Here is a 24,987-nt window from a genome sequence, read left to right as displayed (position 1 = left end):
GGGGGGGACCAATCAATGCAGGTACTTGGGAGTTGGGGGTTGCTGGTGGAGTCCATCGCTCCTGTCTCCTCTGCGTTCAACACAAGTGCGGAAGGCACGAAAGGGAAGAGTGGCCCGGCCGGAGAAGCGCTCCACTCGTAGACGCTGCCGAAGGTCGGGATCAGCATGAGGCGTTCCCGAGTTGTGCAGCTGTTGACTTTTACTCACAAGTACACTGTTTGTAGTTTGTGTACTGCCAAGCAATTTGAGCCACCCGCTGACTTCAAGCATGTTTACAGCTTTTGGGAGAGTATCTTGATAATTCCGAGGGCAATGCGTTCTTGAGAGGCACGGAAGATAAGTCGATGCCTAACTACTCGACCGAAGGTTTGTTATCTAACAACCATCGCTGCCGGGCCTTCGCTTTAATACCACGTAGCGTCCCGAGACCGCTGCATGGTGCTACTATCATTCCGTCCTGTTGGTTCGGGCTTAGGAAGAGGGTCTTTCGCAAGGCAAGGCAAGCACGGGAAGAGATTAGCCGACCCACGGAGGAGGTACTTTATACACGCCGGCAGAGAGAGAGAGAGAGAGAGGGAGGGAAAAAAGGCGACTTCCATGTATACTTGTGTACACTTATGAAAGTGCCGGCCGTAGGTCTGGCTCACTCCGCTTCGGAGTACGGGAGAATTCCCAAAGTCTCAGCTCTTGTCAGCTGCTGCTGCTGCGTTTTTTTTTTTTTTTTTTTTGTTTTGAGGAGAAGGGGGGTTTGTGCGACTGAGTCCAGACTTGATCGAGATACTAATGAAAAACGAAGGGGAAAAAATAAATAGCGAGAACAATTTCCGAAAAGCTACCTGGGCTGTGCCAGATAGCCGGAGTACTAAAGTTCAACCAGCGAGCGGCATGCCGAACGGGCAGGGCTATATCAACAAGCCGGTCTCCGTCTTTCCCGCCATACACTGCTGAAGTTGGACCTGAGCTGAACCATTTCGATGTTCCAGACTCCTGGCGTCTGCCGTCGAGCAAAAGCCATTGGAAACAATTGGGTTGTCGGCAAGTTCCGTTTTGGGATACTTCAAATCCTCCATTGCCATCAGCAAGCACTTGCCTCTGTTGGACTGTTGACATGAAGAAGCTTCTCAATATGTGAGAAGCACATATATACTTGGCTGTTTTATTTCATATCGTACACCTCTGAGGGAAACCGTACCGGCAGCACCCGCGGATGTGCACGCTTGCCAAGTGCATCGGCTCTGGTCAGAGGCAATGTCTCTCGCGCGTGCTTGGAACCGCTCTTTTTAATTTAATTTATTTTTTATTCTTCTCAATCAAGATAGAGATTATAGAAATCGTGAAATTGAGCTGATCTCTGACGATTCTTGGTTTTCACATTGCAAAATCAAGAAAGAGCTGTTCAGATCGTCGCGTCTTGAACCAGCCAGAATTGCATCAAAACCCTAACCCTCTAGCTTGCGTCTTTATGTCTTACACATGGATCACGAAGTCATTGTTCAAACTACGCATGCCGTTATAAGACAGCAAAAAAGCTATATTTGTAAAAGAAGCAACTGACTTTCGTGGAGTTTTCACGTTTCCAAATTGAATTCAACGTCTCAACTCCCCCGCCTTTTTTTTTCCTGTAAATTTTAGGCCTGTATCGTCGACAGCGCCGACCTTGCTCATCTCGGTCTTTGCCCAATTATTGATTTCTTGCGTCACAGCATCCCGATCTCACACCCAACCGTTTAGTTCTGCAACCGCCCGCTCCGACTCTCACAACTCCTCTTTTTCTAAGTTGCTTTCCCCAACCCAGTAGCCATCATCTTTCTTCGAGATATCCAAAAAGGACGTCACGGGAAAACTTTGTTAACGGAGGGGCAAGGAAAGAATTGACTGAAGAAAGGGAGAGAGAGAGAGAGAGAGAGAGAGAGAAAAAAAAAAGGACAAAATGGCATCGGCCCCCCTCCTGACTCAACCCCGCCTGCGCGCCCTGGCCCCGGACCCCCCCGCGGCCGTGCGCGTCCGCAACCTGGCGACGACGCTCCGCCGCGCCGGCCGCGACGCCTGGGGCCGCCCCCGCCGGGCCCAGCCCTGCCTGGTCTCGGCCGAGGTGGCGTTCCGCGAGGCATTCACGGCCGCCGCCGCGAGCGACCGCCTCGGCGCCGACACGGTGCACTACGGCACGCTGAGCAAGGCGGTCCTCCGGAGCATCGAGCTGTTTGAGGGGGGAGCGTGGGAGGAGGAGGAGGAGGAGGAGCGGAGCCTGCGGGACGTGCTGGGACGCGTGTGGCTCGATCTGACGGGGTCGGAGCTGCTGCTGCTCGACGGCGGGCGCACCGCTCGGACGGGACAGGAGGGGCCCAAGGGTGAGGGGTTTCTCGACCTGAGCAAGGTGCGGTTGCTGTCGGTCACTGTGACGTTGCCCAAGGCGTCGCTCCTGGGAGATGGGGTGAGCCTGACGGCGAGCGCCGTGTTCGACTCGGCGGGCGCGGTGGAGGGCCGGGCGATGGCTTTGGAGGTCAGCAGGCTCAAGGTGCCGACGCTGGTCGGCGTGAACGCGAATGAGAGGCTGGCAAAGCAGTTCGTTATCTCGACCGCTACGGTTGAGAGGTTTACGAGGGCGGAGGATGTGTACACCGATATTGAGCGAGACATTGTCGCGGTGAGTTCACCCATGGTAGCAAGCATTATTCCCCCAAACAAGCAACATTGCGTTGTTACAAGTGAATGTCTGCTGACACTAGCGAATTAGGCCATGGAAAACTCGTCTTTTGAGACCCTCGAAGCCCTGGGTGCTCATCTAGCAGAGACCGTCCTGAGTTCAGGCTGGCACGAGGATGGCTGGCAGGTCTGCATCCGGATGGAAAAGCCCACCGCAGTCCCCATGGCGGATTGCCCCATTGTCGAGGTGAGAGCTACGCGGGAGTCTAGTTTAAAGGAGAAAAAGGCAGGCACATCCTGAACCAATTGGGTAAGGAGAAGAACAGAACAAAAAACACTCTTATCATGCCGTCTAAACCTCTCAGTCCCCGGCGGCGGGGGGAGGGGGGGGTTTCCAAGTAACTCGTGACGTGGGTCGGCAAGGGAACATGACAGGAAACATATGAGTTATTCCCTGTCGCACAGAGGGACGTTGCCGTTCGTGATCTCGTTGACAAACTCCATATCTGGGTCAAACAGCATTACGTGGAAATGCTCCACCGACTTTACGGACTTGAGGGAGGCCCAGTTCTTGAACCAGATGACCTGTCGTGTGGTTGGTGTCAGCATCACGAGACGGCTACGGGGTGTTAGCGCAACCGACATGATCCGGACGCATCCTGGAGAATTTCTTGCGAACGTAGGCGTCGATCTCGGCGCGCGCCGCGTCCGTCAGGTCGCCCGTTTCCGGGTCTTCCTCGAGCGCAAACTTGGTCCACACGACGAGGTGCACGATCCGCTCGTCGATGCCGTACGGCCAGTCATTCCTCAGCACCTTTACGTCGTCGTCGAACTCAAAGGGCCGACCTCTCGGTGTGATAGGCAGCGTCCACCTGAGCCTCTCGGAGAGGATAAAGTTCATGACGCTGCCGTAGTCCTGCCTGAGCTTCCAAGTATAGGCCAGGTATCGGCGGAGGTCCGACGGGACTCTCTGGAACAGCTCCAGCCGGTTCTGTGCCACCTTCTGTTGCACCACGGCCCACGAGTCACGTTGATATTCGCTGTCTGGCGTGCTGATGATGCCGCGGTCCTTGTCCGAGATGTTGCGGAGGAAGTCGGGGCACTCGGCAGTTCTCAAGTGTTCGGGAACGTTCACCTGCCAGTAGGGCAGGTCTTGTGTTGTGCTGCCCATCTGTTGTTGCGTGTAGCCGCAAGCGGACTCCGCCTTGGAAGCTCAGGGTTTTTACTCCGTAGCGTTAGGTATTAATTATTGTTTTGCCTTTCGATAACCGTCCGAAGCGTGATTCAGGTGCAGGGTTCAATCAAAGTTGAGACATGCGTTTGACAACTGCCGCTCGATGCAAGCATGACTTGGCAGTATGTAACTAACTAGTTATGTAGTTAGTTATCCGACTCCCGGTAACGGCCGAGTTTTCCAGACAGTTGGGCGGTATCCCTGGTACGGTAACTTACAGCATAACTGCTGCGAGAACGGAGTACGGATGTACAATACATCCGTACATACATCCGTACATACATAGTACAGTACCTTATGTACGGATTCCTGCGTAGGCGGCAGTTGGATGGTTCTCGGTCGGTGTGGGGCCGAAATCCTTGTTCGTTGGCAACCCGAGGACCGGCGGGGCTCGCGAAATGATCCTGGGGCTCACGGGGATGCGACCCGTGATTCAACTCCATTGTTGAATCGAAAATGCTAATAATGCGTAGTCTAGCGCAGTAACTACTATGTAGTGTACTGCGTGCAGTGCGAGGCAATGCTAGTGTATTGTTACGTATGCCTGTTCCTTTTTATCCTGCCACTTACTAGTTATTGCTCGCCTTATTTGGCTGGGGCAGCTGAAACGATGACTTTGTGGACCGCAATGCCAAGCTTGCCCTCGGACATTCACTTCCCATGGCTCGTGTACTGCGTCCACACGAGATGGGGTGAACGTATGTTATGTGCCTATGTCCACGTGTACGCGGTCCGAGTTACTTGGCGATGGTTTGACGGCGCGGAATGCGGCTCAGGGTTTGATGTGCCCCCAGAAGGGGCCTAGTGCCGGCATAGCCTCGCATCAGAGGGCAACCGGGAGTTGTCTCGAAACCACAGTCTCTACACTACTCCGTATAACGCGCATGAGGAACGAAACATCCCAGTTTCCGTCACCACGTGGGCCCGCTCATTTGACCCGGTGGTGCTGGCGGTGCGGTGTCGCGGCTGGACATGGACGGCAAAAAGCATCCATCTGCGGACCCATCACAGAGGCGGTGCTGCCGGCCTGGAACCCTCAATCGGCCCCCTCCGTGGACTTGTCTGGATGGACTGCTTCCGTCAAGTGGGGTGGAGCTCGCCCAGAGGAAAAGAGCTCGGTTGCGATGATTCCACGAAAGTGGCCGCAAGCCTTCCGAGCATGTGGTGTAGTGTACGGATTAATTATGTCGCGTGCAGCTTGACGCGATTCTTTCCGCTTTGCAGGAGCCTTGGCCGGTTAAAATTCATAGTTACTGCGCATGCCTGGATCGGTTGGCTACTGGAGTTTAGTATCAATTCGGTCACTTTCTTGTCAAAAAGGGGAAACCGCTTGCAACAGGTGTTGCCCATTAATTGAAACCCCCCAGGGGGTGGAGTGCGGCGAATGACCAACCTTTACCGTTTTTTATTGAAGCGAACCAACTCCCCATTTCCCCGTTGATGACTGGTGGATCTTGAATGATGGGCGGGAAGCCGCCACCGGCTGCTAAGCAGTTTTTAGTTCCCGTTGGGCTGAGACTGCATTAATAGCTCGCTGCGGGCTGTTAGCGCGGTAGTATGCAGAATACGCACCTACACTACACAGTAAGATATACGGAAGTAACGTTAAGGCACATCAGGTTCCTACGCATCAACCTTAGGTGCCCAAGTCGGTGTGTACCTAGGTACCTAGGCATGTAACTAAGGGATACCTCTACTCGGTAGTGTATGAGTGGACATGCTTCACATTAGGGATAATAAGGTACGACAGGGGGGACATTGGGCCTGCGCAACTTGGAGAAGGCTCGGCAATGATGAGGAACGGCCTGTCGTTCGTAAAAGGGGCCGGAAGTGAAAATGCATGTTCACCACGAGCCGCGAGACATTATTGTTGAGCGATTACTTGACCCTACTGCAATCTGCCGCGAAAATCAGTCACCTGGTGGTAATCACTGGTTATCTTCCGTCCGGTTATCGTTCTCTGTCGAGTCGCAACTGCCCCCTTGTGCATACAATCGGTGCTCGATCGCAGATAGTAATGACCTCGTACCGGAACGGGGAGCTCGACGTCGGGTAGCCGTCCAAAGCCCTCAAGTTGCCGCAATGGATTTGTGCCACAATTGTACCAACCAAGGTGCTCAGCACTGTTTGATCTTGATTTTAAACAAGGGGCAACCGAAATAACTACCTGCCCCACTCACACGACTGACAGGGGTGGGGGGGGAGCTCTAGCCGATCGATAATAGCATCAGAAGGTCTACACTAGTTAGTACGGAGTACCCAGGGTGGTGCGCACCGCTTGGGCGACCCGACCGCTTTTCCGTCACCTTCGTCGTCCTTCCCTTCTTTTCGTGTCAATCCGACCATCTGCTTTTTCCTTCTCGTCTCTCTAAACCGCACACACACACACCAATTCCACCACCTCTTTCTTGACAGGTAATGTGAGTACGCCAGACTTGGGTTTAGATCCCCGCCAAACGAAACAGCCCGGCCCCGCACCTTGAAGCTCTGCCAAATCACCGCTCCATCCCCATTTCCACCGCTGCCAGGAGGGGTTGATCCAGTCGATCCCACTTCGACCCAAGGTTGCGCAGCAGACCTCAATTACGTCAATCCGCTAATTTATCCTTTCAAAACAGCACCTTCCCTTCAAAAACCTGCCTTCACACCTTGATCTGACGCCAAACTCCAAAGCCCAACGGTTCTCGAGCTGCGTCTTCGTGATCTGATTAGGCCCGACCTCCGTTTCAACACCCTCTCCAACTTGCACCCTCGCGACAGACAGCCCAGTGTATAGAGCAAACATCAAACATGGCGGCACAAGGAGTCAAGAGCGCCCTTCCCACGCACCTTAAGCCGGGCAGCAACGACGATACCGAGTTCGCCAAGAGGCATCATGGCAAGACAAGATCTCACATGGTAAGTTCTTTCCGTGTTCTATTTCCAACGTCCATTCTTGAGCAGTCATTCGTGGGCAGCGTGCGGGAACCCGTTGCCCATACCAACCGCTGTTTGGGCGGCTAAGCAGTTGAGGAGCCGTGACGGGGGACCCGAGCCCTTGCAGCTGCGTCAGTGACACAGACTGGCGGTGGAAGGTTACGCGTTGCATACTCAATGCCAGCGCCCTACCTTGGCTCCGACACCAGAGCGCCACTAGCCAAGCCCCTTTTTACGGGGGAGCAAGAAGGTGCTTTGGCCGAGTTACGGGCCGACATGGGAGTCTTCATCAAACCCCCGAGCTCCTAAACATACTCCTGGACTCTGCCATACGGCATGCGCGTTTGTGCGGACCCTTTTTCCAAAGCCAAGGATGAGGAAAAGCGAGAAGACAAGCCGCAAGTGACGGTCCCGGATATTGTTGTCGATTAGTTTTCGATTTTTTTTGTTCTATTTTTCCTCTCTTGCCCAGCATTTGGAAAAAAATGACGTCAGACTAACTGGCTGATTCTCGACAGGCCTTCGAGAACACCTCGACCAACATCGCGGCCGCCCAAATGCGCAATGCGCTTACGAACCTGGCCGAGACTGTGAAGGACCCGGAGCAGAAGAAGGCAAGTGGCGGTTTGTTGATTGAGCAAGGGACGAACAAGATTGGCATCTAACGGGTGATACAGTTGTTTGAGACCGAGATGGACAACTTCTTCACGCTTTTCCGCCGGTACCTGAACGACAAGGCCAAGGGCAACGAGGTGTAAGTGCTTTTTGTGGTGGAAACCAGGCGAGGGCTGACAAGGGCTGCCGCAGTTCATGGGATCGCATTGCGCCTCCTGCCGAAGGCCAGGTTGTCGACTACGACGATCTTCCCAACTCGGAAGCCGTCCAATTCCTCAACAAGCTGGCAGTGCTGAAGCTCAACGGCGGTCTGGGTACCTCTATGGGTTGCGTCGGCCCTAAGTCGGTCATCGAAGTTCGCGATGGCATGTCCTTCCTCGACATGTCGGTCCGCCAAGTCGAGTACCTCAACCGCACATATGGCGCCAATGTCCCCATCGTCCTGATGAACTCGTTCAACACGGACGAGGATACCGCCGCTATCATCAAGAAGTACGAGGGCCACGGGGTGGACATCCTCACCTTCAACCAGTCCCGCTATCCCAGAATCTACAAGGATTCCCTCCTCCCAGTGCCCAAGTCTTTCGACTCCCCCCTTCACGACTGGTACCCGCCGGGACACGGCGACGTCTTCGAGTCCCTGTACAACTCGGGCACCCTGGATAAGCTGCTTGAGCGCGGCATCGAGATCATCTTCCTTTCCAACGCCGACAACCTTGGCGCCGTCGTCGACCTGCGTATCCTCCAGCACATGGTAGAGAGCGGGGCGGAGTACATCATGGAACTGACAAACAAGACCAAAGCCGACGTCAAGGGCGGTACCATTATCGACTATGAAGGCAGTGTGCGTCTGCTCGAAATCGCTCAGGTCCCCAAGGAGCACGTCAATGAGTTCAAGTCGATCAAGAAGTTCAAGTACTTCAACACCAACAACATTTGGATGAACCTCCATGCTATCAAGCGCGTGGTGGAGAACAACGAACTCGAGATGGAGATCATCCCCAACGGCAAGACCATCCCCGGTGACAAGAAGGGCGAGTCGGACATCAGCATTCTGCAGCTCGAGACGGCCGTGGGCGCCGCCATCAAGCACTTCAGGAACGCCCACGGCGTCAACGTGCCGCGCCGCCGTTTCCTGCCCGTCAAGACCTGCTCAGACCTGATGCTCGTCAAGTCGGACCTGTACACTGTTAAGCACGGCCAGTTGCAGATGAGCGCCAACCGCTTCGGAGACGCCCCGCTCATCAAGCTCGGCAGCGACTTTAAGAAGGTGTCCGACTTCCAGAAGCGCATCCCCAGTATTCCCAAGATCATCGAGCTCGACCATCTCACCATCACGGGTGCCGTTAACCTCGGCCGCGGCGTCACCCTCAAGGGCACCGTCATCATCGTCGCGACTGAGGGCCAGACGATCGACATCCCGCCTGGCTCCATCCTGGAAAACGTCGTCGTCCAGGGTAGCTTGCGCCTGCTCGAGCACTAAGCGGTGCTCTCCTCGGGAGCAGCGGTGTTTCTATGTGTCATCGGCATGTCGGTGAGGCGGGCTTACTCTTTCTTCTGCGTTCTTGGGCCTGATACATATCATAATATGGCGACCTTTGCATATGGATTTGGAGGGTGAAAACAAAACAAAACACCCTCGGTGGTGGTTAATATGACGTGGTATGGCCTTGTCTGCTCGGCACTTTGCCCCTGGCAGAGTAAACAGTGGACGAACTTTAGCCTACCATTTAGCACTTATAGACATTTTGTGGTAGCCGTGACTATCAAGGTTGATTTGAATCGTCCTTGCGCTGCGCATGTGTCGGTAGCGACTCTTGTATTTGTTACGCCCTTGATCTGCGTAGCTGAGTTAAGGTTCCAGCTCTCATCGGAGAGTAGTGATAGACCAGGCGAGGGCAGAAAGTTGGGACTCACACACAACAATCTCGACGGCGACCGAGCCTGCATCTCAAGCTGGCCATGGCCTACTCGTTGCCAAAATCGTCACGCAAGTTCCGATCGCTAAGTCCTGCACAAGGAAACGATCAAGTCAATTTCGGACTCGTCGCTGCCGTTGCCGTTGACGGCGAATGCGACATGCGCTCGTAATAACCACCCGGTCCTTCCTCAACACCTAAATTGAAAACGCCTTGTATGACCACTGTGATGCCTGTCCCAACCTACACCGATGCAAAAAGATAACCACTAAGGAGCGAGGGCAAAAACCCTTGCGGGGCTAGCTAACTCCCTTTCCGCTTCAACTTTTCACTACACTCGGGGCAGTACCACGTCCCGTTGGGCTCGCTCTTGAGCCCGACGCAGCCCCAGTGGAACCACTCGTAGGGGCACTGGTCGTTGTCGCAGGCCACCATGTTGCCGAAGCTGACGTTCTGGCACGAGCAGTACTTGCGGTCGTCGCCGGCCTCGTCGTCCTCCACGTCAATCATGTCCACGTCTTCTTCCTTGATCCCGCGCCCCGGGTGGGGGCTCCGCGGGTGGGCGGTGATTCGGTCTGCCCCATTGCTGTTGTTGCCGTTGGGGTAGCTGCTGGTGCCCGAGGGGGTGCGGTTGTGGAGGCTCGAGTCGCGATTGCCGGCGCCGGCGCCACCTGTCGGGAGCGAGGCGGCGGCTTGGTTGGAGGCGGAGCGGGAGAGGGACGCGGCTGGGGTGCCGCGGCCGCCGGTGCGCGTATCGCTCTCGTCGTCGCTGGCCGATTCGGCGTCAGAGAGCTCGCTTTCGGCGGCGGAGGAGGGTGAGTTCTTGGCGGCGCGCTTGACGCGGGACAAGCCGGATTTTTGGACGCCAGCGCCAGCTGCCGGCGTCCCCTTTTTGCGGCCGCCTGCACTGGAAGGTGTGCCTGCCTTGCGCACCCCGCCGGCGAGTGTGGCCTTGGATGTGGCTCGCGGCCCAGCGCTACCAGCGCGCTGAACGCCCGCGGCCGTCTGGGCCCCCTTAGGCGTGCCTGGCCCGAGCGAAGAGTGGCGGGCTAGCCCGCTCGACGTTGCGGGCAGGGTGCCCAATCCGCTATTCGACCGGGGCACGCGCTTCGTTGCCGGGCCGGCTGAGCTCTCTCTCGCCTGGCGGTTCATGATCATGCTCGCTGCCGGAGTGGCAGGCGCTGAAGCCGAAACTTGTTGCTGAGTCTGAGCACTGCGAACCTGTGCATTTGCCGCCCGGGCTTGCGGTGTGTTGTTGAGAGCTGAGGAAATAGCATTCGCCGCATTCGCGCCTCGGGGGCCGCCAGTCCCGTTCGTCGCGTTAGCAGCACTAGGGCGCAGGAGAGAGGGGAGTTCATCGGGGTCGGTAAAACCGGGCTCGCCGCGGTCGTAGAGCATCTTGATCTGCATGTCGAGCTGGCGAGTATGCTTGTCCAAGTTCTGCTGCAACTTCTGGGTCAAAGCAATCTTCTCGTTCGACAACTGCTCCGCTAGCTCAAAATTCTTCCTTATGGTTGCCCGATATTCCTCCTCTTTTGGGTTTGGATGGTGGCTGCCGTGTGCCTTGATCCACTTCTGGATGCGCCCATCCCGTTCTTCAATCTCCCGCACCAGCTTGTCATATTGACGATCCTTGTCTGCGATCTCTTCTTGCAGGAAGCGCAGCTCCTCAGACAGGTTCTGGGTCCTGTTGATAAACTCGTCGAGGATCAGTGCCGGGTCGAGCGGTTCGGCAGGTGGCATCTTCCTGACGAAGTCGATAGATAAATCGTCTCTAGGCATGGCTGTTAACCCGCCGTACGGCGTACGTAGTGCACTGCCCGCTTGGAATCACGTTCTGACGAGGCTAGAGTTGAAGCTTGGGACGCGGGTCTCCCCCACTGCAAGCCAACCTGACTTGAGGGGGACGAAGCACTGGCGCAGCGAACCTGCTGCAGAGAGCCTGGGCCCAGGAGCCCCCCCCCCCCCCCCAACCTTGGGGAAGTGCAAGTGCAGCAGCGAGTTGAACTGTGGCAGACGAGAAATACCGCCAGGGCTTGTAGGCTCAAAGACACACCAATAAATGGTTGTGAAAGCACTGAACAAGCATAAACGCGGTACGCGAAACAGGTGGAACGAAGCCAAATTGGGGATGACGCAGGGCGGCTCGGCTCTGCTCAGAAGTTCCCTATGGAAGAGTGATTCACGGAGGAAAATTCCACAGGCTCACCTTGCGCAGTACCAAAAGGGATAATTTCAGACGCCAGGTAGCCCGCACCCCTGTCTTCCAGAGGATGTGCGGTCTGGGGATTTGATGAAAGTCGAGCTGGAGACGGATACGGATAGTCGAGGCCAGATTCTTCCATGTGGAGAGCGAGCAAGTACGGGCTCTCTCTTGTCGCGCCAGTCGGCCAAAATCCGTGGTTGCCTCTCAGCGGAAGAAGTTCGGCGGTCAGCCTGCCCAATGAGAAGCCCGAAAACCTTGATGCCACTGGGCCTCTGTGGAAAGGGGAAGCGGCAGGGGCATTGACTACGCTAGCCAAATCAGGCCTAGCGGATGCCAAGCTCAAGGGTCGATCGCCACATGGAGGGTGTTGCGGATTTGATCGATTCGAGATCCGAATCCATGCAACTGCAACAAAAGCTCCATCATCAACAATCCGGATGATTCGTAAGCGCTTTTGACAGTACCATAACCGCTATCAGCATCGTTCTCGCCTTTTGCATCCACTAAGCTACGCTCAGATTTATTTTCTTCGAAAAAAAAACCCGTTATCGGCCCCTCAGTTCAACAAATCCAGAGATTGCATTGCAGTGCCCTTCTCTTTACCGGGCCCCGATCCGTGGTGTTCCTCTCACGGGCCAGGTACCTAGGTCTTGATATAGCGAACACCAAGTGTGACGATGGATGTCTCGGCCTACCAATATAGGCCCCCAAAGCCCAACTATCTGCCTCACAATATCGAGGCCGATGACCCCATCGTGGAAGAGTACGCCGTCCCGCTCGGCAAGGCTGACGACCGCGAAAATGCCATCTTCTTCAACAAGATGAAGTTCGCGGCGCAGGAGTACGGCATTGTCCGCCCCAAGGGGTACAGGGTCTCGTACCACGCCACGCCCGAGATGGAGAAGCATCACTTTGGACAGACGCACCCCATGAAGCCGTGGCGCCTGACGCTAACCAAGAGCCTTGTCACATCGTACGGAATGCCCTTTGCCATGGACAACTACGTGACACGGGAGGCCACGTACGAGGAGCTCAATGCGTTTCACTCGAGCGACTATCTCGACTACTTGTCAACAGCAACCCCCGAAGACCAGCCACAGGATATAGACAACTCTGACAAGGAGGTCAAGTACAACCTCGGCGGGAGTGACTGCCCGCTCTTCCATGGACTCTACAACTACTGCTCCATGTCGGCGGGATGCTCACTCGACGCCGCGCGCAAGATCACCAACAACCAGTCCGACATCGCCATCGCTTGGGGCGGCGGGCTACACCACGCCAAGAAGTACGAGGCATCGGGCTTCTGCTATATCAACGACATTGTGCTCGCCATATTACAGCTGCTGCGCATCTACCCACGCGTGTTGTACATCGACATTGATGTGCACCACGGCGATGGCGTCGAAGAGGCCTTTTACTCGACCGACCGCGTCATGACCGTCTCGTTCCACAAGTACCACCCGGAGACCTTCTTTCCCGGCACCGGTGCGCTCGAGGACAACGGGCCAAAGAGCGAGCACAACCCGGGAGCGCACCACGCCATCAACGTCCCCCTACAAGACGGCATCACCGACGAACAGTACGAGAACCTCTTCCAGAGCATCATTGGTCCCATCAACGAGCGCTACCGGCCGAGCGCCATTGCGCTACAATGTGGCGCGGACTCGCTGGCGGGCGACCGTCTCGGTCGCTTCAACCTCCGCGTCCAGGGCCACGGCGCCTGCGTGCGGTACTGCAAGAGCCTCGGCCTACCGATGATTATGTTTGGCGGCGGCGGGTACACGCCGCGCAACGTTGCGCGTGCCTGGGCATACGAGACATCGATCGCCATCGGAGCCGACACGCGGATCCCCGAAACCATTCCCGAGCACGCGCCGTGGCGTGAGCATTTCATCCATGACACGCTGTTCCCGACACTCGAGCAGAGCATGAACGAGCCGCGCCATAACCGCAACTCGGACAAGCGGCTGCGCGAGATTGTCGCTCACGTACACGAGCAGCTCCGCTTCGTTTCGCACGCGCCCAGCGTCCAGAGCACCATTATCCCTCCTGATCTCGGGCCGATTAGGGACGATGTGGAAGCACGCTTGAAGGAAGAAAGTGAAGAGAAGGACGGAGGGTTGAGGAAGATTCAGGAGGAAGGGTTAGGACAAGAAGGGGAATTTTAAAAGAGTACGGGACGGCCGTATGTACTGTACAGTAGGGTCTTGGGCACGGCGTCGATGTATTTTCGAGCCCGACAGACTCCATTGGCGCCCGAAGCAGTGGTGAGCAAACAGGATACCCATTTTCAAGATGTCCGGGAAAGCGGTCATCTATTCGCTCTGATTTTAGCGACCGCACCGTTAGTCTTTAACCACCCGACAAGCGGCCCACTGTTCCGGTGGGGCCTCCGGGCTTCCGGGGCATCGACTCCGCCCCGAGTCGGTGGAGTGGGGCTGCTGCATGCGGGAGCAACCGATCTTGCAGCGGGGCCACGGGGGGAAGGTCAGCTGAATGCCAATTGCATCATCGGTTTTGAAACAACTTGCGCTCGGCCTTTCAGATCCGACGAGCCATCCGCTTATCAACCACCAACCAACATTGGAGAATTGAGTACGCTTTGGGAGGTGCTCCGCATAGAAGAGACGGTGGGGGGCCGAAGAGATGAGAGACGTCTCGTCAAGTGACGGGATATTCTCTGAGACCAAAGGCTTGAGAACCCCCCCCCCCCCCGGAGGTGACGGCCACGTGCATTGCAGAGTCGCGTCTCATGCGGCGCAGTCATAATCCTCTCGACCCAGCCATCATCGCTTCCTTCGGACCGTTGAGACCTCAACCATCCTCTGCTGCCCAAGCCGCTGCTCGATACCTAGTTCGAATCACATCTTCACAGCGACAGCTTTGGGGACGTAGTTAGTGGAACCATTTCACACTAGAATGCCCTTTCAGGCCGACCTCGACCTGTTCCCAGTTCCCACTTTCCAATCTTGTTATCGCCCCTTGTCGGCCAAACCCACTCTGCATGCCGAGGCCTGCCGTCAGTTGGAAGGTTGGGACACAGGCTACAGCGGCCCACCGATAGCTTGCATCCTCGACCTTTCTGGCCGAACGCCTTTGTGGGTGATTCGATTCCTCCCCGACTCCTCCTCGGCTACGTAGCCGCACACAAACCGCCACCATGTCACTGCAACGCGTCTCGTCCATTGAGACCTTCACCACCGTTCCTACCAACGGTTCCCGGTCGAGGAGGACTTCGGATGCATCCACTCGCGCGCGCAAACTGACCTTCAACCCGCTCCCGCAGCGATGGGATCCCCCGACAACCTTTGACCAGCTCGCCGCTGTCGGGGCCTTCAAGGTGCCCAAGTGGAAGCGATTGCGTAAGTCGGCCCATGATGGCTTGTCTAGCCAGCCATTGACGCTGTGTTCAGTCCAAGTAACTGCCGGTGTTGCCTCGTGCTTCTTCGGAGCCGGCATCGTCTTTGGCTATGCCGCAATCAAGCCCGTGCTGAGGGCCGAGGGCGCGTACAGGCGTATCTGCGCCGCCCAGAACGGGTCGCCTGATGCCGTGGATACTTGCGCCGACATGCACCTCAACCTGATGTTCACCGTCGCTGCCGTGGCTACCAACGTCGCTGCGTTGCCTGTCGGGGCGATCCTTGACCATTTCGGTCCTAGGGTCTGCGGCCTCCTCGGGAGCCTCTCCCTCGCGACGGGCGCGCTCCTGATGGCGTTCGAGAACCGGCTGGAGTTCGACGCCCTGCTCCTGGGTTACTTCTGCCTGGCTCTAGGCGGTCCCTTCACCTACATCTCCTCCTTCCAGCTGTCGAACGCCTTCCCCCGCCGCTCGGGCTTCATCCTTTCCCTCCTAACCGGGGCGTTCGACGCATCCAGCGCGCTGTTCCTCGTGTACCGCATCGTCTACGAGAAAACAGATGGCGCCTTCGGCCACCGGCGGTTCTTCCTGGGCTACCTCCTCGTACCGGCTGCCGTTGCGTTGCTGCAGATGACCCTCATGCCTTCGCGATCGTACAAGACGGTAGGCGAGCTCGTAGAGGAGATTGAAGCGCCCATCCATGCCGTCGCGGAGCCGGCGCCATACGACCAGGTGGACGAGGAGACCGCCCTCCTGCAGGAGGAAGAGCGCCGGCACCGGGCGGACGTGGTCGAAGGCATCCAAAACGTGCTCGGTTCTTCCAAAGCGGACGCGCAAACGGAGCGCGAAGAGCACATCAACAAGCTTTCGGGCGTCTGGGGCGTCATGCACGGCTACACGGCCTGGGAGCAGATCAAGTCCCCCTGGTTCATTCTGATCTGCCTCTTTACTAGTACGTATACATACATACATGTTTTTCTTTTTTTTTTTTCTGCGGTCATTCTTGTTCACTACTCCTAAGGTCCACTACTAACCTTCTGGCTCAGTCATCCAGATGACGCGAATCAACTTCTTCGTCGCCACGGTCCGCTCTCAGTACGAGTCCCTCCTGGGCTCGCACGAGGGCGCCGTGGCGCTCAACAACTTCTTCGACGTCGCCCTGCCGCTGGGCGGCATCCTGGCCATCCCCTTCATCGGCGCCGTGCTCGACCACTCGTCGACCCCGACGGTGCTCGCCGCGCTCGTCTTCTTCGCCACCGCCATCGGCGTCCTGGGCGTCATCCCGCGCAGCCCCTGGGCCGGCTACGCCAACGTCACCCTGTTCGTGCTGTACCGGCCCTTCTACTACACGGCCGTGTCGGACTACAGCGCCAAGGTGTTTGGGTTCGAGACGTTCGGCACCGTCTACGGCACCGTCATCGCGCTCTCGGGCGTGCTCAACTTTGCGCAGGAGGCGCTGGACTGGCTGTTTGAGCGGCGCTTCGGCGGCGACCCGGTGCCCGTCAACGTGCTCCTCCTCCTGCTCGGCCTGGCCGTCGGCGTGACCCTGGTGGGCTTTGTCTGGTCCAAGGCGCGGGTGATCGCCCGGCAGAGGGTTCTAACTGCCGGGTTGGTTGGTACAGATACAGTTCACTGATCGGTCGATGTGGTTGTTTTGTGTTCGAGGTGGAATTGCTTGGTATGTGTGCGGGATGGGATCAGTTCTCGAGTTGGAACCGTTGTGTTTTTTTCTTCACCTCTTTAAGAGAGGGACGGCCAAGCAAAAGCGAAACAAGTATTGCAAGCAAGGAGCTTAGTTGTCGGGCATTATGATTCGGGCTTTCTGGATCATTTGGTTGATTGGGGAAAAACGGACTCTGTTTTGTTTTGAAAACAGGCAGGCCCTTTTCTTGGCTTAATAGGCTATGAAGTAGTCAATTACGAAATGAAGCGTACACACTCGCTGGCCCGAGAATCGAGGTCGAGATACCAGTTTTGTTTCCTTACCTGACCTTTTCTTAGGAAAGAGAGAGAGACAGAGAGAGAAGAAAAAAACACGGAGTTTGCAGTGTTCGCTTCTCCCTTGCCACACGTCTCACGACAATTAAAGCCATGGTTCATTGGCCAAGAGCTCCAATTGTCAAGTTGAAAAGCTGGTGCTACGTCGTGCCTTCCCTGGCCACGTTCATGAGCGGTGATATTGGGGGGTGGGCAACGGTCGATGTTAACCCGTCCCCCTAATCTTTCCTTCCATTATGGGAAGAACGTCTTTCCCTGTTTAATCTGAAGTTTCCTACCGTATCACCGTATCCTCTCGCTTTCCTTCCCTCGTTCTGCGGAAGATAGCGCCGTGCGAAGCACAATTACCGTCGATTGGACAAGTCTCAAACTCAATTCGAGTCGAGTTTTGGCGAATCGCATGGCTGGCTGGCTACCTGCCTGCAAAAGCCCGACGGCAACGGCTTGGCCCGCTTCTCACTCCAACGAATGACACCTGTACAATACGTCAGGTACCTGGGTCCATACATGGCTGACCTTGCTGCGCCTGCATCCTATGTTCCCATGTTTGGAAGCTTCGTGTGAGCTCGGTGGGGCCCCGCTGTTTCCTGCCGCTCGCCTCCAACGGTTGCTTCAGCAAGCAGACCCCATCACCCTTCTTGGCGCAATGCCTCACAGAACAACCTCGTGTGCGCGTCGATGCAAACACTACGCTTGGCGGCCGCCGGGCAACCCAACCAGATGGGACGACCGGGCTTGCCGGTTCAGGGCTAATGCAATACCCAGAACCGCCAAGTCTGGCGCTTCCGGGAGCTCGCTCACTGGCTCTGTGGCCTCGCAGCCCGTTTAAGCGCCCACGATGCGAGACCAATCACAGAGGGGCTGCAGTCGAGGGCCTCCGCCACCTAGGGTCTTCCGCACGCTATTCTGTCGCGTGTATGTACGGACATACGGACATAGTTACAGTACATACCTTCTCGGCGCCCCTCTCCTCGCGGCCGACCCTTGCTCCCCCCAGCCCGTGGGTACACTAGGTCCCCTCGCTCTTGTTCCCGCTACCCCCCTTCCCACCCTTCTCCCCCCTCCCCCCCTGTCCGATCGCAACGCGGCCTGCGCATCTGGCCGCATATTGCCCGGCCTGACAACTTCAGTTTGGAAATTTGAACTCCAAGCTTCAAGTCGATCCGACCGTGAAGCTTGACTTGGAAGCCAGAGTCCTTTGCAGCATTTCGCAGCGTCCTGCACCTTTTTCCTTCTCCCGTTCTATTCCGGCAAGCAGCTGCTTAAGTTCGGTGACCCTTCCACAACTGCCCCTCCCCCCCCCCGCTTCCCGCTTTCCAGACAGGGTTGTCTCCAAGGGGAGGATTCTGCCGCTCGGCATCACCAACACCCATCGCAAAGCTCGGCTAGGGCGACTCTGACACGTCCGCGCCTCCTCCAATACTCGACTTCGCAGGCCATCCACTCTCTCTGGCGCCATGGCTTCCCGATCGCGCGACGTGCCCGACGAGGAGCTCTTTATGAGTCGTCCGCGGCCGACTGAAGACTGCGACAGCCCGACAGTCGAGCCTCTGAGGATATTCAAGCCCCAGAGCCCGGCCGGCGATAAGGGCTCAGCTCGGCCTAAATACCCTGCTCCGCCCTCGTCCTCCTCCTCGGCCGCAGGCTCTGCTTCTTCTGCGGCGTCCAAGCCGGGCATCGCATCTCTCCCACCGCTGCCATCGTTCCCTTTCGGCGCGTCGAGCTCCGCTGCTCCGCTGCCCTATCCCGACGACGACAGCAAGGCCCAATCCAAGCCACAGCCCAAAGCCAGCCGTATCCCCTACCCCGATGACGAGCCCAAGCCTTCGCCTCCGGGAGGCAGGGTCTACAGCCCCCCGCCCGCGTCCTCGAGCCCGAGCTCGCCGGCGCAGAATGACTCGTATCCCCGGCCGACGGTGAGCACCGGAGAGAAGAAGACGGGGCTTGCCGAACGGCGCGGAGCCGCTCCCAAGCCCTTGCAGAGTCCTGTCAGCCCCGGCACCGATGACGAGGACACCGGCGGCCTCTTTGCCAAGCCTCTAAGGAACCCAGCCTCTGCCGCACCTGCCCCCAAGATCTCCAACGCATACCAGCAAAAGCCCTACTACCCCCCGCCTGGCGGGGGGGCGAGCCAGGCAGCCCCTATCAACCGCATCTCTTCAACCGCCTCCAATTCGACAACCCGGGCCAGCCGTGGGTCGCCGCCACCACCCGAAACCCCCGTCGTCGAGCCGGGAACCATACCCGGGGGTGGGATCGAAGCGCGGTACGCCGCCGCGGGCATATCGGGTACGGCAACACTCAACAGCCTCCAGACTCCGAGCGCCGCCGCGCAATCGAGGCTGGCGCAGTACGGCAGCCAAGCCCCGGCTGCCCAGCCCCAGCAGCCGCGGCCGTGGACGCCCACCGAGACCCCGGGCCAACAGCCCTTCGGGCCTCCGACCGTTTATCAGGGCGCCGAGGTGGTATCAAATCCCACGCCGCCGCCGCAGCAGACGCCGGCGTTCAACCTACCCAAGAACCCCAACCCGACCACCCAGGTGCCAGCCGGAAGCGCCCTGCAGGTCAGTGTGCTGGAACAGGACTTTCAGCGTATGCAGGCATCTACTCCTCCGCCTGCTTACACCAGCGTCAATCCCAACGCGAGCTCCAAGTACCCCGACGAGAAACAGCGGCCGACACAACCACATCCCAGTTCAAGCGTGCCAACCACAACAGCAGCAGCAGCAATAACAACAACAACAGCTGCCGCACCCATTGCCGCGGCCACCGCCAGCGCCTCGAATGCCAACCCGCTGGCAAGTCCTAATCCGGTCAGCTCCCCGACGCCCCAGAAGCAGAGCCCGGCCGGAAACACTGCTACCACAATCCCTGCGCACAACGCTGGACATCCCGCATTGGCCCAGGATAATAAACTTGCGCCTGGCCAGAATGGGCAGCCAGCGCTGACACACACTCCATCGCTCCTGGCCGCTGCCCAGTCGCCGCCCCCCCTGCCCGAGGGTTGGATCGCCCACCTGGACCAGAACTCGGGCCAGTATTATTACATCCACCTGGCGACGCAGGCCACGCAGTGGGAGTTTCCCACCGGGCCCACCCCTTTGAACCACGATATCGCCCCCCTGTCGCCGACGGCGTCGACCTACGGAAACCCCTTGGGATCCCCGTTCCTGGGCGGCGGGAAGGCGGGTCTTGCCTCGCCCATGTTCCAGGCCCAAGGTCATCCCGGGTATGCCGAGAGCATCATGAGCGTATCCGCATCCGTCGCCCCGACGATGACCGGGTTCACCGGGCCTCCCCCCAGCGCAGGCGTCGAAATGTACAAGGTCATGCCGACCAACGGCGTGTACTTTGGGCCCTACCTGCGGTACGTCAACATGGACCTCGAGAAGGGCATCTGGTACGGCAGCATCCTCCTCGTCACGGACGCGCCCCAGCCTCCTACCATCCACGTCCACCTGAGCGTGGACCTCTCCCCTAACCCCCGACAGTTGATCCCACAGAGCATCTACCAGCACCAGCGGTGGGTTTTCTACAAGTACGAGATGGACCTCCAGATGTCGGAGCAGGGCACCGAGCGGTGGACGTACGCCGTCACGTCGCATCTCGGCTGCACGCGGTACGAGTTCGTGGTCGCCGGCCGGTACGAGACTGGCTGGCGCATGATTGCACACTCGGGCAACGACTTTTCCCCCTCGACCAACCAGAATGAGCGCGCCAAGCTCGGCGGCGTCGGCTTCATGTGGAAGGACATCCTGCAGAAGAATGTCGAGTGCGGCGGCTTCCACGTCCAGCTCGGCCTCGGCGCCCAGATCTACGGCGACCGGCTGTGGAGGGAGTTGCCCTTGCTGAAGCAGTGGCTCTCCATGCAGGGCAGGGAGAACCGCAAGAACGCGCCATGGACCGCGAGGCACCAGGAAGAGGTCTCGCACGCCTACTTCCACTACTACACCAGCCACTTTGACCAGCCGTACATGCGCGAGGCCTTTGCGCAGATTCCGCACATCCTCCAGATCGATGACCACGACATGTGAGTTGCTTGGCCCTGCCTGGGATATCTATCGTTGGTGTGTGTTCCCCCGACTGACCTTGATCGACCCTCTTCCAGCTTCGACGGCTTTGGCTCGTACCCGGACTACATGCAGTCCTCGGCCATCTTTAAGGGCATCGGCCGCATCGCCATCGACATGTACCTGCTCTTCCAGCACCATACAACCGTCGAGATCCTGCGGAACGTCAGCTCCGACATGGACCTGTTCACCATCACGGGCTCGGGCTGGCACTTTGTCAAATACCTCGGCCCGGCCGTCGTAGTGGTCGGGCCGGACTGCCGGTCAGAGCGCACAATGACTCGCGTCATGGCCGGCCCGACGTATCAAGGCATCTTCCCCAGGGTGGCCACGCTGCCGCCCAGCGTGCAGCATTGCATCTGGATGATCTCGGTGCCTGTCGTGTACCCGCGACTCGAGACGGTCGAGACGCTGGCCAACACGTTCGCGACGGGCAAGAAGGCCGTCAACACGACGTACAACATCCTCGGCAAGGTGACCAGCTCGGTAGCGGGCGTGGTCGGTGGAAAGGAGGTGGTGCAACAGGGATTCAAGGAGGTCAAGAAGGCGGTTGGCAAGACCGGCCTGATGGGCAACGTGCTCAATCAGTTTGGCGACATCGATATTGCCGAGGAGCTCAAGGATCTCTGGACGCACGAGTCCAAAGACCTGGAGCGCACATACCTCATCCGCACCCTGCAGGGGATCGCCCAGCAGAAGGGTATCCGGATGACTTTCCTGTCTGGCGGTACGCATTATCACCCAACCCTCCCCCCCCCCCTTCCTTCTTTCCCCCTTTCCTTCCGTTACCTTCCCTTCCCCTTGTCGCCGCAAACCTCCCATTCACTAACGATTTGCTCCATTCCAGACGTCAACTGCGCGGGCGCCGGTCTCGTGCACGACCCGTCGCACCCGTCGGATCACAAGACCATGTACCAGATCATTGCGTCGCCCGTGGTCGCAGCGCCCTGCTCCAACTACATGCTCAAGATGCTGCACAACAACAAGCTGCTGTACGTGCCGCAGAATGGCCACAGGTCGACGCACGAGGTGTCGGACACCAAGGAGGACATGATGGAGATCTTCCACACGGACGCGTCGGGCGCCGCGAGGGAGCACAAGAAGCTGATAGCGCGGCGCAACTACGTGGCCATCGTGGCGTACGATCCCGACGCCATCGCCGGCGGCCAGCTGCAGGGTCCGCAGGGGGTCCAAGGAGGGCTCAAGCCCGGGTATGCGGCCAGCGTCGCCAGCGGGAGCCAGTCGGGATTGAGCAAGCTGAGCCTGGCCGTCGACTTTGTGGTGCAGGGAGATGGCCCGTATCAGACGACGACCAAATACGGGCCGGTGATTGTGCCGCATCTGGAGTATGGGCATTGATCGATCGACCAAGCTCATGCTATTTGCTGTGTACGTGAGAGAAAACGGGGGGGGAGGAAGAGAGAGAAGGAACAAACGGCCTGGAGGCCTGAAGGCAGGAGAGGGTGATGATGCGCATATTTCTTGAGGTGTCTCTTTCTCGTCCCGTCCAAGGGGCCTTTGCTTGAATGTCCTTTTTTTTTCCCCAAGGTTTCTCGGTAGATAGTGGCTGCTCGGTTTTGGTTTCATAGCTTTGGCTAGCGGGTGTTTTTGAATGAGATACATGACGACCGACATACATCGGCAGTGCTTGCTATCTACATTATTATTAGTCTCCGCGAGGACGCTTTAGATCGACCACCCGCCCCCAGGACCGTCCGCGCCGATGCACCATGATTGAAATCATAGCCCAGTCCAGCTGCAATCAAGGCATCCAGGGCCAGACAGGTCGCTTCCCTGCCCCGCGTTCATAGGTTAAACAACCTCTTGAGCTCGTCTATGGTATCTTGGGGTCCCGTGACCGAATGGCCGATGGTGCGCGGGTCGTTGTAGATCTCGTAGTCGTTGCCGCCCTCGAACGTCTTGTCGCCGAAGAAGTGGATCGTCGTGTAATGGACGCCACCGGGCCGCTTCGCCTCGTTCTCAATGTGCTGCAGACAGTACGTCTTGTCCCAGCCGTTAGGGAAGACATCGAACGAGATCTGCCCGCCAATGGAGAATCTGTTTTCGCCTTTGCGATGAGCATTGCCGGTCCAGATGTAGGAAGAATATTGCCGAATCAGAAGAAACAAAAACAGTAGAAAATAAGCGAGGAAAAAAAAAAAGGAGAGGAGGCAATAATATCACATAAAAAAAAAGAAAAGGGGGGGAGAACGCACGTCAAGCCCAGGTGACCAAAGCGCTCGCGCAGCTTCTCGACAAAGGCCTTGCGGACGCCGTGCTCCTTGTCGTACTTCTCGAACTCGTTGCGCTCGCTCACGGTGGCGTTGCGGCCGATGGGGGAGACGTTGATCATGCCGTTGCGGAACTCGACAAAGGTGCCGCGCTTGACGGGGATCTCGAGGTCGGCAATGTAGTGGAGGATGAAGCGGACGAGCTCCTTGTACTGGTCCTCGCCGATCCACTTGATGAAGCTGTTGGACGGCAGCGGCTCGCCCAGCCGGTACGCCGTCAGCCCGTTCTCGGCGAAGCAAAAGTCAAACAGCGTCGTCACGTCCACGCCGGGCCCGCCCAGCTGCTCCTGCTGCTTGACCAGGTCCGAACCCCCGACGAACCCGATCGCCACCTTTTGCCGGAGCCGCGAGAGCAGGGAGAGCATCTCGGGGGAGGCCGACTATTTTCCATCCATCCATCCATCCATCCATCCAGAGAGACAGAGTCAGAACACGAGACAAGTAAGACAGAGGGGAAGCGGCGGGAAGCTTTGCTGGGCTTTGCTGGGCTGGTTGACCGCGGAGGAGGATACCCAAAAAAAAAAAAGGATGCGGTCAACCCAACCAAAACAAAAACGTACCAGACGCGCGGGCGTGAGAGTGCCATCGACGTCAAAGAGGACGATCGTGTTCTTGATCTCGCGCTCGGCGAGGGGCGGGTAGGAAGCCATTGTCGAGTTGCGGTTTGGCGGGGGGGCGGGGTTCGAGGGCAAATTTGGCAGGAAAGAGGACGGGAACCGTGAGGAAAACGGGAGGTTTTCCCGAAAATTTGAGAACAGGAAAAGGACGGATCCTATTTGGTTTCAAGGTAAAGACAGGTCAGGTACCTACCAAACCTCGATAGGGCAGGCATGAAAGTTAAAAAGATCCAAGTAGCTAGCTACAAAGTTTCGGTGAGTAGAACCCCTCTTCGAGATCGCCCACAGCAGCCCCACGTTGTCGTCCGGGGAAGCTGCGACAGGGCCGTCAGGTAAACACTCCGGATTACACGTGTAACTAGTGCCCGGTTTGACTAGACACACTTGGTAAGCGACACCTTTGCCCCTCCTTCGCCCCTCTCCGTCGAGCATGCCCCACATCTCCTTTTTCCGCAGCAGCTCAACACAGCGGGCAGCGAAGCGGGGAGTCGTCAGGGGCTTCAGGTGCCCTCTCCACTAGTGTATGTACACTCATCATCTCAACGGCCAGAACAACCGACTCGGACACAACAACACACAAACTTGACGGGCAAGGGAAGGTTGAGAGCATGAGTAGATGAACATACGTACACGCCGTCATCGAAGTGCACGGACTGGGGTCGATGCTTTTGTTTACGTGTCCGATTTTGATCTGCATGACCCAAACGCGCGCGATGATGAACCTCGCGACTTAGTTATCGCCAAAGAGACGTCATCAACCCTTGAACTGCAGCCCTGCTCATCAGCATAAAATGCCATCCACTTTTACACCAAAAGTATATATCATCGGAATCCAGCCGTTGCCAAACAGCTGCAGAACCGACGAGACTCTGGCCATGAATAACTTGTGAAACTACACCCCCGCGTCCTTGTGGCTACACTGCCCTCGTACAACGCCAGGCGCCGCACCCGTCGCTCAGATGATTTGAACGAGGTGAGGAGGCGAAGAGGATTTCTCCGTCAATATGGTCTCGTCCAAAGCGTAGATACTCCTGTTTATAAGGCGGCCTGATTAGCTTCCCCTGCAACCCACCCCTCTCCCAGTCCTCCTCCACGCAGTAGCTTCAAGGCGCAGTCTCCC

General features: G+C 57.6%; 8 protein-coding genes across 8 annotated transcripts; 5 read left to right on the top strand and 3 right to left on the bottom strand.

Annotated features, from left to right (window-relative positions):
- Nucleotides 1-1,550: 1,550 nt before the first annotated feature.
- Nucleotides 1,551-2,990, top strand: P884DRAFT_327339 (uncharacterized protein). The gene is made up of 2 exons (XM_069445528.1): nucleotides 1,551-2,644; nucleotides 2,735-2,990. The coding sequence occupies exons 1-2, from the start codon at nucleotides 1,931-1,933 to the stop codon at nucleotides 2,942-2,944; spliced, it is 924 nt and encodes a 307-aa protein (XP_069300576.1). The 5' UTR covers nucleotides 1,551-1,930; the 3' UTR covers nucleotides 2,945-2,990.
- On the bottom strand, nucleotides 2,991-3,956 carry P884DRAFT_255508 (uncharacterized protein). The gene is made up of 2 exons (XM_069440996.1): nucleotides 3,287-3,956; nucleotides 2,991-3,228 (listed from the first exon to the last, which is right to left on the bottom strand). The coding sequence occupies exons 1-2, from the start codon at nucleotides 3,812-3,814 to the stop codon at nucleotides 3,091-3,093; spliced, it is 666 nt and encodes a 221-aa protein (XP_069300575.1). The 5' UTR covers nucleotides 3,815-3,956; the 3' UTR covers nucleotides 2,991-3,090.
- Nucleotides 3,957-6,301: 2,345 nt separating this feature from the next.
- Nucleotides 6,302-9,204, top strand: P884DRAFT_289800 (UTP--glucose-1-phosphate uridylyltransferase-domain-containing protein). Its single transcript, XM_069444019.1, has 4 exons — nucleotides 6,302-6,775; nucleotides 7,312-7,407; nucleotides 7,471-7,547; nucleotides 7,601-9,204. The coding sequence occupies exons 1-4, from the start codon at nucleotides 6,668-6,670 to the stop codon at nucleotides 8,889-8,891; spliced, it is 1,572 nt and encodes a 523-aa protein (XP_069300574.1). The 5' UTR covers nucleotides 6,302-6,667; the 3' UTR covers nucleotides 8,892-9,204.
- A 426-nt stretch (nucleotides 9,205-9,630) lies between these two features.
- Nucleotides 9,631-11,109, bottom strand: P884DRAFT_297070 (inhibitor of growth proteins N-terminal histone-binding-domain-containing protein; the record flags this gene model as incomplete). The annotated part of the gene is made up of 1 exon (XM_069444477.1): nucleotides 9,631-11,109. One exon carries the CDS (start codon nucleotides 11,107-11,109, stop codon nucleotides 9,631-9,633), a length of 1,479 nt encoding a protein of 492 aa, XP_069300573.1.
- An 850-nt stretch (nucleotides 11,110-11,959) lies between these two features.
- P884DRAFT_255502 (histone deacetylase phd1-like protein) lies at nucleotides 11,960-14,025 on the top strand. Its single transcript, XM_069440995.1, has one exon. It carries the CDS (start codon nucleotides 12,211-12,213, stop codon nucleotides 13,699-13,701), a length of 1,491 nt encoding a protein of 496 aa, XP_069300572.1. The 5' UTR covers nucleotides 11,960-12,210; the 3' UTR covers nucleotides 13,702-14,025.
- Nucleotides 14,026-14,610: 585 nt separating this feature from the next.
- P884DRAFT_237128 (major facilitator superfamily domain-containing protein) lies at nucleotides 14,611-16,527 on the top strand (the record flags this gene model as incomplete). The annotated part of the gene is made up of 3 exons (XM_069440021.1): nucleotides 14,611-14,895; nucleotides 14,947-15,843; nucleotides 15,938-16,527. The coding sequence occupies exons 1-3, from the start codon at nucleotides 14,694-14,696 to the stop codon at nucleotides 16,525-16,527; spliced, it is 1,689 nt and encodes a 562-aa protein (XP_069300571.1). The 5' UTR covers nucleotides 14,611-14,693.
- A 1,819-nt stretch (nucleotides 16,528-18,346) lies between these two features.
- On the top strand, nucleotides 18,347-22,318 carry P884DRAFT_297067 (uncharacterized protein; the record flags this gene model as incomplete). Its single annotated transcript, XM_069444476.1, has 3 exons — nucleotides 18,347-20,919; nucleotides 20,998-21,686; nucleotides 21,807-22,318. 3 exons carry the CDS (start codon nucleotides 18,347-18,349, stop codon nucleotides 22,316-22,318), a joined length of 3,774 nt encoding a protein of 1,257 aa, XP_069300570.1.
- A 221-nt stretch (nucleotides 22,319-22,539) lies between these two features.
- P884DRAFT_327332 (eukaryotic phosphomannomutase) lies at nucleotides 22,540-24,131 on the bottom strand. The gene is made up of 3 exons (XM_069445527.1): nucleotides 23,811-24,131; nucleotides 23,176-23,630; nucleotides 22,540-23,017 (listed from the first exon to the last, which is right to left on the bottom strand). The coding sequence occupies exons 1-3, from the start codon at nucleotides 23,898-23,900 to the stop codon at nucleotides 22,765-22,767; spliced, it is 798 nt and encodes a 265-aa protein (XP_069300569.1). The 5' UTR covers nucleotides 23,901-24,131; the 3' UTR covers nucleotides 22,540-22,764.
- Between the last annotated feature and the right edge of the window lie 856 nt (nucleotides 24,132-24,987).

The sequence above is a fragment of the Thermothelomyces heterothallicus genome (genome assembly GCF_042370625.1).
Source record: "Thermothelomyces heterothallicus CBS 202.75 unplaced genomic scaffold P884_scaffold_3, whole genome shotgun sequence".
NCBI lineage: Eukaryota > Fungi > Ascomycota > Sordariomycetes > Sordariales > Chaetomiaceae > Thermothelomyces > Thermothelomyces heterothallicus.
Note: the sequence above shows the minus strand (reverse complement) of the source record. Positions and strands in the feature narration are given on the sequence as shown.

Coding starts and splice junctions, on each gene's coding strand:
- P884DRAFT_327339 (XM_069445528.1), top strand. CDS start 1,931: ATGGCATCGGCCCCCCTCCTGACTCAACCCCGCCTGCGCGCCCTGGCC. Junction 2,645..2,734: donor TTGAGCGAGACATTGTCGCG/GTGAGTTCACCC, acceptor CTAGCGAATTAG/GCCATGGAAAACTCGTCTTT.
- P884DRAFT_255508 (XM_069440996.1), bottom strand. CDS start 3,814: ATGGGCAGCACAACACAAGACCTGCCCTACTGGCAGGTGAACGTTCCC. Junction 3,229..3,286: donor CCAGGATGCGTCCGGATCAT/GTCGGTTGCGCT, acceptor ACCACACGACAG/GTCATCTGGTTCAAGAACTG.
- P884DRAFT_289800 (XM_069444019.1), top strand. CDS start 6,668: ATGGCGGCACAAGGAGTCAAGAGCGCCCTTCCCACGCACCTTAAGCCG. Junction 6,776..7,311: donor GCAAGACAAGATCTCACATG/GTAAGTTCTTTC, acceptor GATTCTCGACAG/GCCTTCGAGAACACCTCGAC. Junction 7,408..7,470: donor AGGACCCGGAGCAGAAGAAG/GCAAGTGGCGGT, acceptor CGGGTGATACAG/TTGTTTGAGACCGAGATGGA.
- P884DRAFT_255502 (XM_069440995.1), top strand. CDS start 12,211: ATGGATGTCTCGGCCTACCAATATAGGCCCCCAAAGCCCAACTATCTG.
- P884DRAFT_327332 (XM_069445527.1), bottom strand. CDS start 23,900: ATGGCTTCCTACCCGCCCCTCGCCGAGCGCGAGATCAAGAACACGATC. Junction 23,631..23,810: donor CTCTCACGCCCGCGCGTCTG/GTACGTTTTTGT, acceptor GATGGAAAATAG/TCGGCCTCCCCCGAGATGCT. Junction 23,018..23,175: donor TTTGGTCACCTGGGCTTGAC/GTGCGTTCTCCC, acceptor AGGCGAAAACAG/ATTCTCCATTGGCGGGCAGA.